Here is a 17,632-nt window from a genome sequence, read left to right on the forward strand (position 1 = left end):
TGAATTAACAGTTTTTATTGAACATAATTATCTTTATTAACAAAGGGGTTTTACCATCTAAGACCAAAAATACAAACGCCAAAATAATGCTTTGCTTCTAAAGACACATAGTATTTTAACTGCATAATTTTTTTCAATATACAGTATTTTCTTTTTTTATCTTCTTTTTTTTATGTTGGCATTACTTTATATTTAAATAAAGACATATTTCTCTGTAACAACTAATGCATGTACACACATATATGGAACTTTTGCTTTTTCTCACTTCTGTTCAATGGATAGAGGAATAATTCCTAAACTCACACTGAGAGTGTCTCTTTGATTTTGTACAGGAATGGCTGAGTATGGCCTGGAGCATGAGCTGCCTTTCAGTCACTACAAAGACAAGTAAGACATTTTGTTTTACATAAATGTCATTCTGGACTTATTTTAAGGTGTTTTTTTTCCTTTGGAAGACAATTAGGTGAATTTGATTAACAGTCTTAATGTAATGGTTTATTTTCCTCAAAATAAGTGACATTGAAAAGCAAAACCTCACAGACACAGAGGTGAGTAGGTGTGTTTGGCTCAACAAACTGCTAAAATAAAATGGGTTTCCTACAGTTAAACACATTTTAAAAAACTTTTTCTTTCTTTTTACAACATTTTTTTCTCCCAGTTCCTATAATAACTAAAGATCCTTTATGCCACCTACCATTAGACACCTATTCAATTTACCTTAAGGGATAACAGACGCCATTAACAAACTATAGTAAACTATTTTTATTGTTTTACATTGATTTGACTTTGTTCCTCAAAAACATTTTCTGATCTATCCTATCATAATATTAATCTTTGGAGACTAAAATTTAATAAAGATAACACATATTAACACTATAGCTTCAAAATAAGACATTCATTCAGGGAATTTTGATATTAAACTGCTTCTTTTTTCACCTAAATGCTAACATTTAGGTGAAAAAAGTGTGAAAGTGTGACAAAATTTTGTCACACTTCTAATTTTGCCATGTTTAAGTATCATCATTGTCAGGAGAGCTCCATTTTTCTACATTTAAAAGAAATCTATCGACTGCCTATTCTCACTATGCTACACTGCTGACAAATCTGTAGGGCTTTCCTTTTCGGGCTCCACTCAGTTACTCCTTTCCCGGCAGCTCCTTCCCTCCAGCAGCCGGCCAGTGTGTTTGCAGGCGTTGCATGAAATCATCCAGGATCTGCTGAGCAGACGTCGAGCTCACATCTTCAGCACCTTCATCCAGAAGTGATGTCTTCAACCCTTCCCTTTCTCTCCAAACGTTACCGCTCCCCTGAGCTTGCTGAGTCTCAGGTTCCACATGGTTTGTGCACAGGGAGGCTTTCTGTTGGCTTTGTGAATAAACAGGCTGCGGTCTGCCAGCATAACTCAAACCCATTTTCCTAAATTTAGCACTGCTGATGTCGAGCTCTGAGAGGGATGAGTCTTGCTGGTCGGAGAGGCTGCCCTCATTTTGGCTTGATGGATTTCTTTGCTTTATTGGCACAAACGCTGTGACTCTCTGTGAGCTTGCCTCTGATTCAGCCAACCAGGCGGCCGCCGCTGTGGGTTCCTCTCCGCCGTGAGAATGGGATTGGGAGTCTGCTGGCTGTGGACGGTTTGCAGCCGAGGAGGCGAGGAACTTCTGTATTGCCTCAACCGAGCCGAAGTGCTTCTCCAACAGGTCTTTGATCAAGCACGAAACCTGAAGGAGAAACATCAGGCAAAAATAATCCGCTTCTTCTGAGCTTACATCTAGAATTTTTCCCTCCACCTCTAACTTTGTTGTGGCAGATTCCAAACTTTGCTACAACAGCGGACAAATGTCACACCACATGGATGAAAAGAAGAGTTGGTTAGCAGTTTCTTTGCAACAAAAAAGAAAAGGGAAAGAAAAATAAAACCCTTTTTGGTTGCTGACCGCTGCTAATCATCCATAGGTCTGTGACTTTGTCCTTCAAAATAATGTAATGCTGGAGTATTGATGCTGACTGTCACCTACAGTCTGTTTCACACAATTATGTGACATGTTGTCCCGAGTTTCTCTATACTTTACCTTGACCCTTTGTATTTCTGGATTTTTTTGTTTCATACTTGCCGTTGAAACTATGCATACAACGGAAAAAAGACATCCATCTATCCACCCATCTTCAGAACCCACTCAATCTCTTTTTGGGGTCACGAGGTTACTGAAGCCAACCCAGCTATGTAAGTTAGGTGAGGGCACTCTGAACAGGTTGCCAGGCTGTTGCAGGGCCACACACTCTCACACACATGTGGACACATGTCGGGACAATAGGGAGACACCCATTAACCTATGAAGAATGTTTTTGACCTGTAGGGGGAAGCCGGAGTGCCTGGAGGAAACCCACGTGTGCAAGGGGCAAACTTCACACGGAAAAAAACAAGTCGGAATTTGAACCAAGCCCTTCTCGCTGTGAGGCAGGAGTGCTCTACTCTCCTGCAGGTGAAAAGGGAACCAGGGGTTTGCACTTAAAGAGCTATTTAGGTCCATTTCTCGCACTAACAACAACCCAGCAGGAGTAACAAAGTCTTACTTCACCCTTAAGAAAAATAAAACACTGGTATGTATTTAATACAATGTTACTATTAATAATACTAAATGTTGATATGATAAATATAAAAGAACAATTGTTTTTTGGAATAAATAAAACAAAAACATAAGAGAAAATATAATTTTCTCAATTAATTTCTTAATTACAGTTGTTGGTGCATCTCAGCTGCGAATTAGTAAACCTAGCTAACTAAAATGAATTCAGTGACCCTTACCATAGTTTTTGTACCGTTTGACAGACTTCCAATTCTTTTTTTTTATTTAAACAAACACCTAATACTTTGGCACAACATGTGCATAAACTCTGTTTATGCTTACTGATCTCCAAGCACTCTAAGTGTTTTACTATGATTTTGGAAAACTGTAAAGCTACACTGCTTGATGGATTTTTGTTGGAGCATCATGGGTACTTAGTCAAGAGAGTCACAGAGTGATACACATTGTTTGTGAATGAGTTAAAAACAATTAGCTGCTTGAGAGGCCTTATAGTCCAAAAAATGTTACTTTTTAAAATTTAAAAATTACGTTTTTTTCAACCAGAGAACCACAATGGATCAGACTCTTACACTTTAATATTCTAGTATTGGATTTAAAGTGGCCCTGGGTTCTCTGGGTTCCTCCCACAGTTCAAAAATAGGCACCATGGGTTCATTGGTGTTTCTAAATTGTCCCTCTGTGTGCCTGTGATTGTGTTTGGCCATTATTCTCTATTTGCCCCTGCAGTGGGCTGGAAAACTATGTACCCCACCTTCATCCAATAATGACTGGATAGGCTTCAGCAACCCTGTGACCAAAAAAGGGATTAAGCAGGTTTAGAAAATGGATGGATGGATTTAAATTGAGAAGTTTAAAAATTCAGAAGCTTTTTTGTGAAAATAAAAATAAATGAAAAATAAATTCTAAATGACAAAACATTTACCAAACGTTTTTAAAATAGTTAACTTCTTCGAAATTAGGAGACTTTGTGTGTGGTGTAATTAATGCAGGACAGTGTCCACTAGATGGCAGTGTGCTCACATTAATATTCTCCAGCGCTGCTATGGTTCTGTGAGCATCCTCCAGGTCAGAGCTGAGCTGGGAGACTCGGTTCAGCAGGTACTTCCTTTCACTGGTAAGACTCTCTGACTGTATGCACAAAAACATACAACGTTAAAAAAACCAACATTTTTGATCATTCTGTCATGGCTTCTCCACCCCCTGTGTGTCTTTGTTTCCTCACCGCTACGTGCAGGTGCTCCCCCAGCACGTTATTGGCCTGCTTGGTCCCAGTGTGTGTCTGCAAAAGGCTAGATAACAGAAAGAAGTCATTCGTTCACTCAAAGGGTCAACAGCAGGTGTTTGCTAGCACATGTACTGAGTCTGCAGCAACTGACACCCAGTTGAGGCCCAGTGAAAGCTAAGCATTCAACTGCAGTTGTTATTCTGGTCAGATGAATGTTTGGTATGTGCCTGGTGGGCAGTGTCGGACCAGAAAGGGTCAGCTTGTCAGGCAGGATGAACCACAACCGGACACCCACAGAAAAGCACAGGGACAAAAGGTGGTGCCCTATTGACAATCCATGATGTTCCACAGTTCAATTAATCCATAACAGCAGTTATGTAAAGACCTGGATTAACCTACTGGGTTTGAAAGGAAAATCTGCAATCATGGCAGCATGTGTGGTTGAAAACTCCCAACCTTTTGTATTTCTCTTTAACATGGCCAAGCTCGTCCCTGGTTCTCTGCAACTCCGCCTCGAGGCTCTCGATGCAAACTACGGTCTGCAGCAAGTTTTGGTGCAGATCAGCATTCTCCTCCTGCAGGGCCCTGAATGCAGACAGAACATGGGTGAGGCAGTCACAGAAAAAGACCTTTTCTGGGAGAGTTGCTGGCTTTATTTATCAAAAGATCTGGAAAAAAACAAAAAGTAAACCTGTTCCCACTCCTTGTTTAAAAATGATTCCCGTCATTTGTGACATATGACACTAAAATCCACGACAAGTTAGAATTGAAAAAAACATGACCCAATAACTCGGTGATGACCTGAATGATCAGAGATTAACACAACAATCTACCACATTTAGAAAATCTGTTTTATCATATACAATATACACATAAGAGCTGCAAGAATATAGACTGTAAACTTGTTGTGCATCGATAAATCCGAAATTCCAATGACAAATTCAAAAAAATATTTTCCATTTGTACATTTTTGGTGATATTTCTAAGCAGAAGTACACTTTAAATGGTAAATAAAAAAACAAAAAAATTTGTGTTGGTGTAATTCTTTCACAAGTATAGATATGTTTGGGTCATACAAATGACACTCCAAAGTCTATCACTGGTATTAACAATCAAAAGCTTAAAGACACATGTTCTACAAGTGTTATAATTATTTTTTTGGCAACACTTGCTGGTAGAATATTTTGAAAAAGAAAATCAAACCAACAAGGTCTAAAAAAATACTTCAGATTTTCAGAGAAACCTAAAAAAATCTACAAAAATATGTAGAAAATGTGCCACTACACCGATCATTTAAGTCATTTTCTTTTATCCGATTTTTTCCTACATCTCCCTGTCATGTGCAGGGATTGTGCAGATTAATGACAATGGTTATGTCAATGTGTCCCACTGGAACAGCACTTCCTGTCTGAACAACTGTGGTTGGAGGGAGGAGGCTTGTTAGAACCATCGATAATCCAATGACCCGTCACAGAGTGAGCTGAAGGGAAATCCATTTGTTTTCTACACGTGTTTCATCCTGATCATGGCGGTGGAGCCTTTTCCAGAGGTTACCCAACTACATGTTGGAAAAACCTGGAAAAAATGTGTTTTCAATGCAACCTGTTTTACTTCAACAGAACGGATGAAACGTTTAGACATACAATAGTTTATAATAGTCGTAACCCTTGTGCTATCCTAGGCACTTTAACGTTGGGAGTTGGGTCATCTAGACCCACTAGACAGTGCTCTGAACCTTTTTTCTTCAATGATTTGTGAACCTCACTGGTGACCATAGATTACATGAAAAATTTCCACCTTTATCCACCTTTGTCATGGTAGGGAGAACACATCAATATAAGGGTGGGGTCATCTAAGATAGGACAAGGGTAAACCAAAGACTAATCCTTGCAAAATTAATTTTTATTTTTAATTTACAGCATACTGTTTAGAAAACCTCAGTTTATGTTTCTTTTGGGGAAAATCTGTGTGTGATGGTTGCTGTTTTTGATTCTTACTTAGCCTGAGCTGTTATGATTGCAGTTGATCAAAACATGAATTGTACTCAAAGGTAACGAAAGCACTGGTTTGCATTGTATGAAGTCCCCCTTCAATCATTTTGATCTACTGTAAAAAGAACTCCCAGTGGTCTTTAGAATACGATCATGCAGTTCTTAGCCAAAATCAAAAAACCTGTGTTTTTTTCTAAGACAGTTTCTGCAACACAGAGACGGGGAAAATGCCTTGTGAGCTCTCAAACCAACATGAACAATTTTGAATCAACCTAACATGCATGTTTTTGAAAAATAGGCTGCAGGCACTTACTGAAGCTGACTGTTATCACACAGAGAGTCCTGAAATGGAAAACCAAACAAGAAAATGGACAGGGTGAGAGAAAAATTAGGATCTAGCATCATTCACTTAAAAGTATTAACACATAGATTTTGTATAAAAAATTCTTAAACCTGGTGTCCACATCAAATTTTGGGTTATATTACCGAGATAGTTAATTTTCCTTAGCTGGGGACCTGTGACTACCTGTTTAGACAGTTAGCTCCAATTTTAGCTTGAGTTTTAAGAGGTTAAAGCTTTATAAAGCTATTGTCTTGCATTTTATAGTAATAATAAACTAAACTGTCAGATATTTTGATCCAAAGTTTTCACACCCGGAAAAATTTGACATGAATATAACCTGTGGTCACATGACCTCGTCCATGGGAGCAGACAAAGAAAGAACAAGAGCCCCTAAACTTAGAAAACGTTAGAAAAGTTAGGAGTCTAAACATCCATCTGTTCATCCTCCACCATTATAGCACACATAATCAGAACAGGCTGTCCATTCTGAGGACGCAAGAAATTCAATAAACCATTCAACTTTGGCTAATCTGAGCCCAGATCTAAAAGAATCAATTTGTTCTGTGTAGCTGAAGCACTGAGAGAAATGTTCCCTTATTTTATTTATGTGGTTTGCATTAAAAAATCAAATGGATCAAGTGAGACCAGTGAGCTTTACATGGAAACAGGAAATCTTATGTAATATTGTGTAAGTGTGTTTGTACACACAGAAGTCCATGCCTGGGTCTTGCATAAGAAGAGACTGAGGGCGAGTCTCTCTGACATTTTAGTCATCCTGCCCCCTAGACACAGAACACCAGCTTCCATCACAAACATTGCTGAGAACAGAAGCATCTGAACAGGGAAATCAGGTGGTTTCCATTGTTGTTTAGCTTAAAAGCACTGCACACTCATCTGCCGCATTGCTGAACGGTGACTCAGCTCACTGACGCAGTGTTTGACACTTGATCAACGCCTGTGGTTGAGCCACACTGCCTACGCAACAGAGGAGCCTCATGATCAGTCCATCTTCACCATGCAGTCAAGCCTCACTGTCGTGAATTGTCAGAGTTCCCTAAACACAAAACTATCCCTGTAAAAATGTAAAAAACATAATTCCAAACATAAGTTTTGTTTCACCATTGACCTGGATGATCAGTATTTTTTTGTTCTGATCATATTGTGTTATAAAGGCTTTTACTCCTATTTTCAATCATTTTAAGTTAACTTCTGATTATTGTTTTTTTAAGAAATTGTTTTATTGTGTTGTAGTTCCACTTCAGTGTGGCCTTGCGGTTGTGCTTGATAACACTCATTTTAATTATTTTTTTAATATATTCATGCAGACTATTTCTTTTTCTGCATTTCTCATTTGTTTGTCAAATGGTTACATAAAACCCTAGAAGCTGTAGCTGTGAGACAACAGTTTGGATCACCTTATTTACAAAAACCTTATTAATATAATAAAGCTGCTAAATGAATGAATTCAAAGTAGAAAATGGCTACAGTGAACTTACTCGGTGCGTGTTGGCAATGTGTCGTGGGTGGCGCTGGCCCTGTTCAGAGCTCTGACTGGCAGAGGTGGAGGCTGTGTCTCTGGCCCGGGATGAGTCCGACTTTGTGGATGAAGACTCAGAACCAAAACCTGGACCTACCCCCTGGGCAGAGGATGGAGGGATGTTGCTTGGCCCCCGGCTGTCAGACTGTAACTGCTGGGGGGGTTGCTGTGTGGGGTTGTGGGGGGTGTCTGGCGGGTGTCTACGGTGGTGCCGCTGTTTGGGCCGGCAGGGTTCAGGACTGGTGCTAGTTCCATCAGTGAGATAATGAGAATTTTTCCTGTATTTGTCCCCTACCACGGAGCTCCCAGCAGGTGAAGGCCTCCTGTCTCTACGGGCAGAGTGGGGGTGCTGATCCGGAGAGGGGCTGCCACTGTGGCTCCCTGCTTCATAGGAGGGGAATTTGTCAGGATGGAAGAAGTCTGAGGGTTTTCCAACTTTCACCTCTCTGCTGGGCTGCTTAGGGGACTGCTTCTTCTCAACCTGCGTGCCCTGTCGGTTCTTCTTGGGTGGTAGCTGAGGCATTACTGGAAAGGATGTTCGGGCTGGAGCAGATATTTTCCTAACAATTTTGGTATTGCCAACACCTAGGATGGAAAGCTCTGAAGGCCTCATGACCTGTTTTGTTATCTCATTCAGAAAGGCGGAAAACTGCAATTTTCCCTCCACAAAATTTGCACGAGCCCTTTCTATCTCAGCCTGCGTGGCTCCTTTCCCTTTCTGCCCATTTGGATCATTTACCTGTGTGTCTCTCGGTGACAGAACCTCCATTGACTTTGACTTCCGAATGTCACTGTTGTGATCCTTGTTTTTGAGGATCCCTTTGGTGGGAAGCTGGATTGAAGAGATGGCTCTCTTTGGCACCCCTAAAACAGTGTCATCCTCACTAAAAGCCAGATTTCTGTTTAAACTGAATGTCTTATACAGAGACCCGTAGTCCTTGCATGGTACTGCAGGTTGCTCACTGCCTTCATTTCCCTGCAAAAGCCCTTCTTCACTTCGACTATGACCCCGATGCAGGGTAGAAAAATCAGGCTCTTCGCTCTGCAGCACCCTAACGGTGTTAGCTGTTCTGCCATGTTTTATGGTGGCAAAAACAATGGGCGTGCAGCTGTTGTCCTCTTTAAATCCCTTGCGCACATCTGAAATGTTGGAGCATGACAGGGAATGGAGTGGCCGCTCGGTGTGACGCAAAGAGAAGGGATCATTTGCGCTCGCCTCTGTGTACCAGGAGGAAGAGGAGCTGGAGGAAGAGCTGGAGGAGAGAGAAGAAGAAGAGGCGCTGGGGAGATGTACGGGATTGCGGTGGTTGTATTGTTTTCCGTTGTCATCTGTGTGCTGAAGGCGGTGAGGATAGTGGGCATCATGGTGAGGGCTGTCCCGGAGATTCTGATTGAGCTTATGGCGGTGCCCCCGGCTGTCATCTGTGTTTCTGTCACTGTCCTCAAGCTTTTTGTACCTGCATTGAAGAAAACTATTAGCCAGAGCCAATTTATGATCTCTGAAACAAAGAACAAGCTCCCATCGGTGTAGATTGTGTGCATTTCTAAAAATAATAATAAAAATAAAAGTTGTCAGAGTAAAACCCTCCCACCTGTTTGTGTTCTGGTGATGGTGAAAAATTTGTCGTTGATGGTTCTTGCGTATTTTGAGGTCATCCAACGAAGAAGGGTTGTGAACAGGCGTGAAAAATGTCTCCATTGCCTGTCTTCTTTGCTTGGTTCTAGATTTCAGTAAAGACAAAATTTGTGGACATCCCCATCTATTCTAAAATAAGCAACGTTTCCCGATATACTACAACTGATCCGATAAGATATTACAGCACTACTGGTTCAATTCCTTCTGGACTAGAAAAAAAATGGTAAGAGATGAAAATAAAATATTTGAAAGTATAACTTGCAAATTCAATGTAATCAATCAATGAAAATGTTATAAAAGTATATAACCCAATAAGGAGTTTAGTCCTCCCTGTTCTGTTAAGTACTCCAAATATTTCTTCCAGCCAGTTTGTCTCTTCAGTGTCTGACCATGGAATAACAGGATGAGAGTTGAAGAGTGGGGCTGTATGAATTCCTGGACGAAGGTTTCCTTCTGCATCACAGCTGATGTAACAGCTATGTGCTTATGGATCTACTCAAAAGAGGGAGAGGTTTGTCCTCACTCAGAAGTGATTGATCAAGCCCCAGGGAAGAGGACAGCAGCCTGCCCCAATAAGCCTCGCTGAAAGTTGTTCTGCCTGTTTCTGTTCATGGCATCATGAAACCACAGTGTGTTTAATGCGTCTTTTTGTTTTAGTACAACACAAAAAGACAAAAGGAACCCACTGCTTAGATATGTATTTAAAGTCGTTTTATTTTCAATGGTTCTTCCACTCATGGATGGTTAGTTTTGCAAGGTGTTTAAATTTGCCATTGGTATGTCGTTTTTAAAGAAAGAAAAAAACATACTAGTTAAGGATTTTATTCACAGTCCATCACAGTTGTCTAAAATTGAGTGTTTTTCCTAATTATGTCATATTAAGACCTATAATTACATGCTCTGTTGCTGCCATATACAGACATATCAAACTATGAATGAGATGCCACTAGGAAAAAAAACTTAAATCACAGAAACAAAGTAACTTTCACTTTGACAATAAAGCTTTTGTTTTACAAAGCAATCACAAAATAGTTTCCAAGGACTACAAATAGAAACACAAACACAAAGGGTGCTGCCCAGACTTGTCTGGTTTCCTCAGTCAATACTTTAACTTCAAACTGTATATGTTAAGCACTTTTTATTCTAGTTTAAGCACAAAACACCTAACATATAAGCAGTAAAATATTGACGCCAACTATAAAAATGAAAGAGAATAACAAAAAACAAATAAACAGGACATTCACACAAAATTAACACCCTTCCATCCCCTCAACCAGTCCCCCCAAATTAATCCTAATACTGAAACTGAACAAAAACGTGTTTAGCTCTAAAGAAAGGGTCTGGCTCAGTACTGCTGTGCGGTGGCGGTTTTGTGGGGATCCATTTATTCCCAAATCACAGCCCGACCACGGCCTTTGCGGAGGTAAACAGACAGAGTTCAGTACTGGTAGGACGTGACTCATGGCACGTACGTCGCTACACCCCTCTGCTGGTAAACAATGGTAGCTCCAGTGAAGGCCTGGTAATTTTCCATCATGTCACAGAAAACCAACCACGAGGTACTGGATGTTTCTGGATAGTTCCAGACAAATCTCTCAATAATACATTACAGTACAAGATATGTCTTTGATTCAAAAGAAGTTCAGTATTAAACTACTAAACATTAAAGTAAAGACAGAAATCAGTAGCATAACAAAAAAAAAATTTTTTTATTACAAAACACGTTGACAGCAGCTACACTCAAAAGAAAAACGTGAACACAATGCAAAAAATACAGATCAAATTAAATGGGTAGAGAGTTTTTGTTTAAATAAACGAGCGCACTGCAGTAGACAAGGAAAGTAGATCCGACAGGTCAACTACATTCTGGTTTAAGCAGGATTTCAGGACCGTCTAACACACGAGTAACTATCACTCCGCTGTATCGCTTTTGTGACGTCACACACATTTCTAAATTTTACGCTTGAAAATATTAAAATTAGGAATTGTTGGTTGAAGTCTTTTAAATACTCTTTGTTTATAAGACCATAACACAATCTCATATTTTTGTGTTTAAGGGAGAGGTGCATAAACATTTGCATGGCTACTGTAGTGTAAAACTGCTGCTTACAATGTAACAACGTTGGTTGGCTTTAGATATCATCGAGCCTCCTTAGTTTTATTGTTTATTGCCTAAATTGTACATTTGACATTTAAACGTATTGATACAATTTAACTGGAGAATTTTAAACTATAAAAACGGACTAACTTGTCGTCGGATGAACACCTTCACGTCCACACAAAGGGGTTAGTCCTGCACTATAAATACGACCGTCGTCAACCACTGCAAACAGAATTGCGCCGGTACTCTTAAGCACGTAGTTGTGTTATTGGTCGTTTGGTGACATGATTTTATTCATATAATGTTTATTTAACGGCGCTTATTTCAATTAATATTTTTATTCGAACAATGTTAAGCTTGAAGCGATCTCTTTTGTTTTCTATAGTTTGTCGAGTTTGAACGGTTTACTGAACTGTTTTCGCCATTGGGCTGGTGGGCCTTGTCTTGTTGAAGGCATTTATGACGCATTTTTTCCCCCTTGGTTTTTCTGTTGTTGTATTTAGGCGACTCGGCAACTTGTAAGTAATTTTTGGTTAGTATTTTTGAAGACTTGACTGCTTATAACCGTTTTTTTCGAGTTACATAATGGACAGGCTGTTAAAGATGGGCTAGGCCGTCCTTCGCCAATGTGGCTAGTTAGAAAAAAAAACCTACAAGTAAGATTTTTTTGATATAATTTTTTTTATATATATTTAATTAACAAATGTTCTGCTTTTAAAATTTTTGCTAACCATTAGCTAAGATCACTAGTTAACAATTGACAATACTAGTGTTAACGTAGCATTTTTCATAAAGCTGTGATTGGTTAGCTTGAATAATGCTTCAATGTCAGTGGACGAAAGTCGAAAGGGCGTGGTCAGTTGGCTTTTTTTCATTGTACTTCTGTAGCTATGCAGATTTTGATAAAGAAGATAACGACTTTATTTGAAATATTCTTTCTAGAATTAGATTGACTTGAACCGTTGCAAATAAAATCGCCATACATTTGTTAGGCGGTCATTATTTAAAGGAGAAATCTTCTCACTCACAAGAATAGCTGAAGAGGTTCACCGTACCTTTCGTGACGACATATTTTAAGAGCAATTTTACATTTTGTTACAGAAAAGATAATGGGTCGGTAATTTTCCCCTTAATTTTACTAATTCTAGTTTTTTAAAGTTTTTTTATTTTTTCATTTAAGATGTGTTGATGAAATAACACTTGAAAGAGGTTTTTTTTTGTCAAACCTAAGATGTGTTAAAGAGGCACATGAAGAAAAATTTTTTTTTCCCAAACAAAGTTTCTACAAGAGTTCAGTTTAGCTCAACAAGTCGAGCCAAAATCGATTAGATTGGACGAAGAAATCTTTTATTTTATTTAATTTTTGGATGAAAATGGACTAAGTCACTCAAGAGTAAAAGGACTCAGATTAGATGATCGTGATTGAAGAATGGACTGACGTTAGATGAAGATCGGGACCAGGGAAGGCGATAGGAAGCGGAAAAGGACCAGAGTGGAGCCAGGCAGGACAAGAGAGCGTGGAGGCGAGAGCAGAGGGGTCCAGGAGGAGGGTCTTCAGGGGAGCTGAGAGGTCCAGGAGGAGGGTCTTCTTCAGGGGAACAGGAGGCGTCATCACGCGATATCGGCATGTGTACACCAGAGGGAGCCAGAGGCACAGGGCAGTGTAGCAGGAATGGTGCTACGAAGTTCCAATGCAAGCCAGCCAATGCTGAGGGTGGGCGTGGGCAGTCTACTTGCATCACAAGGTTAAAGCGGGCCCTTGGTTTGTATATCGGGTAGAGGTATTTCTGTACACAAGCATTTGGTATTTAAACTTTTCAAAAATGTTTTGTAGAACAATCCTTCTTGCACAGCTTTCTCTTCCTTTTTTCAGGCAAGCCGTGTAAAACGTTTTGTACCACGGTCACCTCTCCTCTTGCGCGCTGACATGGTTTGGGTGATGTCTGCTGTGATGAATGCCTTGGGTAGTGTCCTGGCGTCTGAACCTCATAATTGGACTCCCCTCTTCGATCAGAAGTAGTTTCTCCTCATCTGGAAGGAGTGTCAATCCCTTGTTGTTCGATAGTCTTCCGCTGATGTTCAGCATTGGAGTTTGAGTGGATGGTCCTCTGTGCACCTGGTTGGCGTATATTCAGCACCGCTTCGGTACTTCTGCTGCATCTCAATGGTACAGATCAGCTACATCGACATCTTAACCAAAGCAGTGAGTGATTGCATGAAATGTACGCGTGGGTGTAACTATCCAGTACATTGGCTCGTTGCCTTTGTGGTGTGCAGTAATGACAATTTTAAAGAGATTCTTTATTTGAAATGGTTTTCCTTTCAATGGGAGGGGAGGTGGGGGGGATTTAAAATGTGTCTGGAGTTTTTCTTTTCACAGGCTTGACTCCCCCCCTCTTAAAGCTCATCATGGAAAAAGTCCCCCGTGCTAACCATTTGGTTGATGTTGACCCCATCTTGCGTACAGTAAAGTTATCGGATTGGAGATCATGCGCATCTACAGTGATTTAAGATGTAGGAAGGTATCTTGTATTCAACAAATCCAAATTTTCTTTGCCATTTCTCGGGGTTTAAACCACACTGGGGGTTTATGGGAGGGCTGGGCTGTGGGGCGTTAATCAGTCTCTTCCCAGACTTCACAGCTCCGTATAGGCTCCTGCCAAATCGTGTGAATAGGAAACATCCAGGACCAACCAAACAAGATTCAAGTGGACACTTTACCAAGCAGCATAGCAACCTGAAAACTAGTTTCCAGGTGTAGGGAAGCACCCTTTGCCCAAGGAATATGGTAACAAGTCTCATTACTAGCAGCGATTATCTTCCTGTTAAAGTTGCTATGTGGGAGGGGATGTGTGCTTCTGACTCTTGCAGATATTTATTTATGGCACATCAGTCAAATCTACGTTCAAGTCTGCATCCACTGTTCAAGAAAGAAACCCCCATTCTCAGGCCTGTGGTATTTAAATGTTCTTCACCAGTTTTTAGTTGTAACTGTATTAGTCCTACATTTTCCCATTTAAGGGTGTAACATTTGCTGTTACAGTGTTGGTGTTGTACTGCTTCGTGTATTGGCAATAGTATTGTGGGGAGGATTTTTTTTTCCCTTTACATTTTTCAGTTTGCTGTGTCCTGTGCGCTTTAATAACAAGACATTGGAAGATCTTCTGGCTCATTGTATGTACACATTTCCTAGTCCATCGACTATCACGTAAGGTCATAAATTGTTTATCAAAACCTTTTTTGGCCACTTTTTGCACTTAGCTACCAATTTATTGTACTGTCAAAATTGAGTGATTTAAATTGTAAAGGAATTTTATATTGCATAATAAATGCATAGCTTATGGCGATTCTACAGTTTTGGTATGCATTTGTTCTCTTTGGGTTGTATGGGGGGGTACTTTTCTTGTGCTTTTTCAGGTGTGTAAGTCTTGGGATCTTAGTAGAACATGGAAATGACCCGGGCTTGAAAGACATCCTTCAAAGTGGAATTGAAGGCAGATAAGTCGATTTCTCCAAAAATTGATGTTTGGACAGCTAGAATCCAGCCGATGTGGGTCACTTACAGTCAGTGGGTGGTGTCTTTAAATCCTTCCTGAAGAAGTCTTTACTAAAACTTAACAGCTGAATAAGCAAAGTTGTGCGTTTGCAATAATTCTTGATTTGATGGAGCTTCTTGATTTATCTCCAGCTAAGTATTTGGGTAAGGACAAGTCAGTTCTTGTTGGGTGGGAAACTGGACTGGGTTCTTTTTTTTTTTTGTGTGTACTTCTTTGATCCTACAGAACACTAAAAGAAGATTGCAGTGTACATTGGACAAGAACACAACATCATCAGCATGGAGTTTGAACAGACTCAGGTCAACGTTTAAAACTGTTTTGAAACCTAACGAAACAAAGGAATTAGGCCTCAGCTTCTTGCCCTTGTGCAAATGTGCAAGGCTAGGTTAGCCCTTCAAAACTAAATGTGCAACTGTGCATTTCTAAATTAAAGTAGCTGAGGAAAGCTGTGCATTGTGCAGTTTAATTTGGAATTGCAGTGCAACTGCGCTGCTTTTGAAATGGTACACTTGTCTTGTATGGGCGTGTCCCTACGCTTTTCTTCACAGAATCACCAGTACGAGCCTGGTACAAGCACGGCTGCAGCCCTCTTAACCTGGAGTGTGTAGTAAGATGTTGGCTTTTCAAAAACATCTTAGACCCTGCTATACATTTACCTGAAATCATGCTTTACTAGCAATTTCTTAATCCATGAAGCCCTATTGCTTTGCATCTTAAGATCACTGTTTCGTAGAAATCTTGCATATTGTGTGGTGGGTGTGTTGTGTAGATCCCTCTTTGTTTCAGATTTTTGTCATCTGTCCACTTCAATCTTGCCTGCGTCTGAATGCAAAGCTGCATCTGGAACCTGTCGGCGTTTGTGTTCATTCCTGAATGAAGTGCCAAACCACTGTGCGCTTGAGCTTGAATCTGAACCCCTGGTGTCATCTGCAGAAGCCCCGCTGTTTTTGTCTTTTCTATCCCCTTGGTTTCTCAGGTCAAATTGCCAGAAATTTCATCTGGGATCTGATGGAAAACTGAGAACCCTGTCATTTTAAGATCAAGAGCAGCAAGTTTGTTTCTAATACTGCATCACTTCACTCATGGGTGTCAAAGTTAAGTAATTGGTTTCATTTAACATGATTTCTACCATGAAGGATTTTATTTATAGCATGCAATTCCGTTCTGCCTAATCATGCTTAATGCTCATTAAGTCCTTGTCAAACCGTGTAGCTGTGGGATTTTTTTGGGGGGGGCAACACTATTTTCTTCTTTCCCTTTCAGATAACTCATTCAGCTTAACTTGCTACTGAGCCAAGCAACATACATCTGCGTTGTCGTGACTTTGGTACACCAGCTTCTAGGCACCATTCTGTAATATGAAACAAGTGATTGGCCGTCTTTGAGGAATAACAGTTGTGGTAAATGCATCAGCTGTATAATGTATTGACAACTCGTGCTTGTATAGGGAGGGTTTATTGTGGGGTGGGGTGGGGGCTTTAAGTGTCTTCTCTTTTTTTATTGCAGCTTAAGCTTTGCAGGAGAGCTTTCACTGTTTACTTGACGTTGGAAGTCCTGACAGATTGAAAATGGTCATCAGAGACGCTGGTATTGTGGCCCTGTTTATTGAAATCAAGGCATTTATGGAATTTGTTAACATCTGTTTTGTGGAAATGTCCGGAACTTGGAAATGAACAACTCTTTAGATGAGAGAAAACAGCAGCTAAATGTTTAGAAAGAAAGGGTTTTCTTTTCCTGGAGGAACAAATCATTGTTCCTCCAGGTTTTGCTTTTGCCCATAACATAGCTATTAGAAAAAGCAAAAGACTCCGGTGGTGGCACTCCTGTTTTACTCAGGACGGGGTTCAATTCCCTGCGGTGTCTTGCTTTTTATATGCTATGTGGTGCTCAAAGATTTTTGCAAGAATGGGGATCCCTCCCATGGTGTAACCATGGAACCGGATGTAGACGATAAGCACATGTTATTACCTGCTGTTTAATGAAATACATGGTTCTTGGACTTGTAATTCAGTTTTTTGTTTTGTCGTGGAGCTGTATTTGCTGTGAAGTTTTTAATATTGAAATAAATGTAAAAAAAAAAAAAAAAAAAAACTTATAAATGAAAACTGGTTTGAATTTATTGAGTTTCTCAGATGATCACATGAGAACAAACTTTATTTGAAAGGTTAAATTAGAGCCTCTCAACATACCATTCTATATGTATAACATAAGCTGTCAATAAAGTCACTTAAATGGCATAAGGCAGCTCATGTGACAGTATTTCATCCTCCATCCCTATTAGGCAATTACCTGTAACCCTTCTGTCAATTTGAAAGCAGTGAGAAGAAAAGTGGTTAAGATGAGGCAAAGTTAACCAAGCATTGGTGATTAATTATACTGTTGAGATAAAAACAAAATTCTGACAATGGAAGATGAACTATTGTGCTAGAAGACAAGACAAAACGGAATCAAATGAACTCCAAATGAAGATAAAATGTCAAGGATGAGAAAAGGTAAGCAAAAGGGAGAATATACAAGTGTTTCTTTTGCCTTCTCACAAAAAACCTGACAAAATAAGACGAGACCATTTCTTACTATTAGAAAATGAGTGGATAGCAAACTAGGACATTCAATAAATTCAATATTTTTTCCAGGTAAAAATACTGCTTATAAAATAG

At 39.9% G+C, this 17,632-nt stretch overlaps 1 protein-coding gene across 1 annotated transcript; it reads right to left on the bottom strand.

Moving 5' to 3' along the window:
* Window positions 1-9,809, bottom strand: LOC101172987. The gene is made up of 7 exons (XM_004073217.4): window positions 9,274-9,809; window positions 7,641-9,138; window positions 6,115-6,143; window positions 4,267-4,395; window positions 3,808-3,874; window positions 3,606-3,713; window positions 1-1,718 (listed from the first exon to the last, which is right to left on the bottom strand). Exons 1-7 carry the CDS (start codon window positions 9,378-9,380, stop codon window positions 1,137-1,139), a joined length of 2,520 nt encoding a protein of 839 aa, XP_004073265.1. The 5' UTR covers window positions 9,381-9,809; the 3' UTR covers window positions 1-1,136.
* Window positions 9,810-17,632: the final 7,823 nt, after the last annotated feature.

This window comes from Oryzias latipes, chromosome 10 (assembly GCF_002234675.1).
Source record: "Oryzias latipes chromosome 10, ASM223467v1".
Taxonomy (NCBI): domain Eukaryota; kingdom Metazoa; phylum Chordata; class Actinopteri; order Beloniformes; family Adrianichthyidae; genus Oryzias; species Oryzias latipes.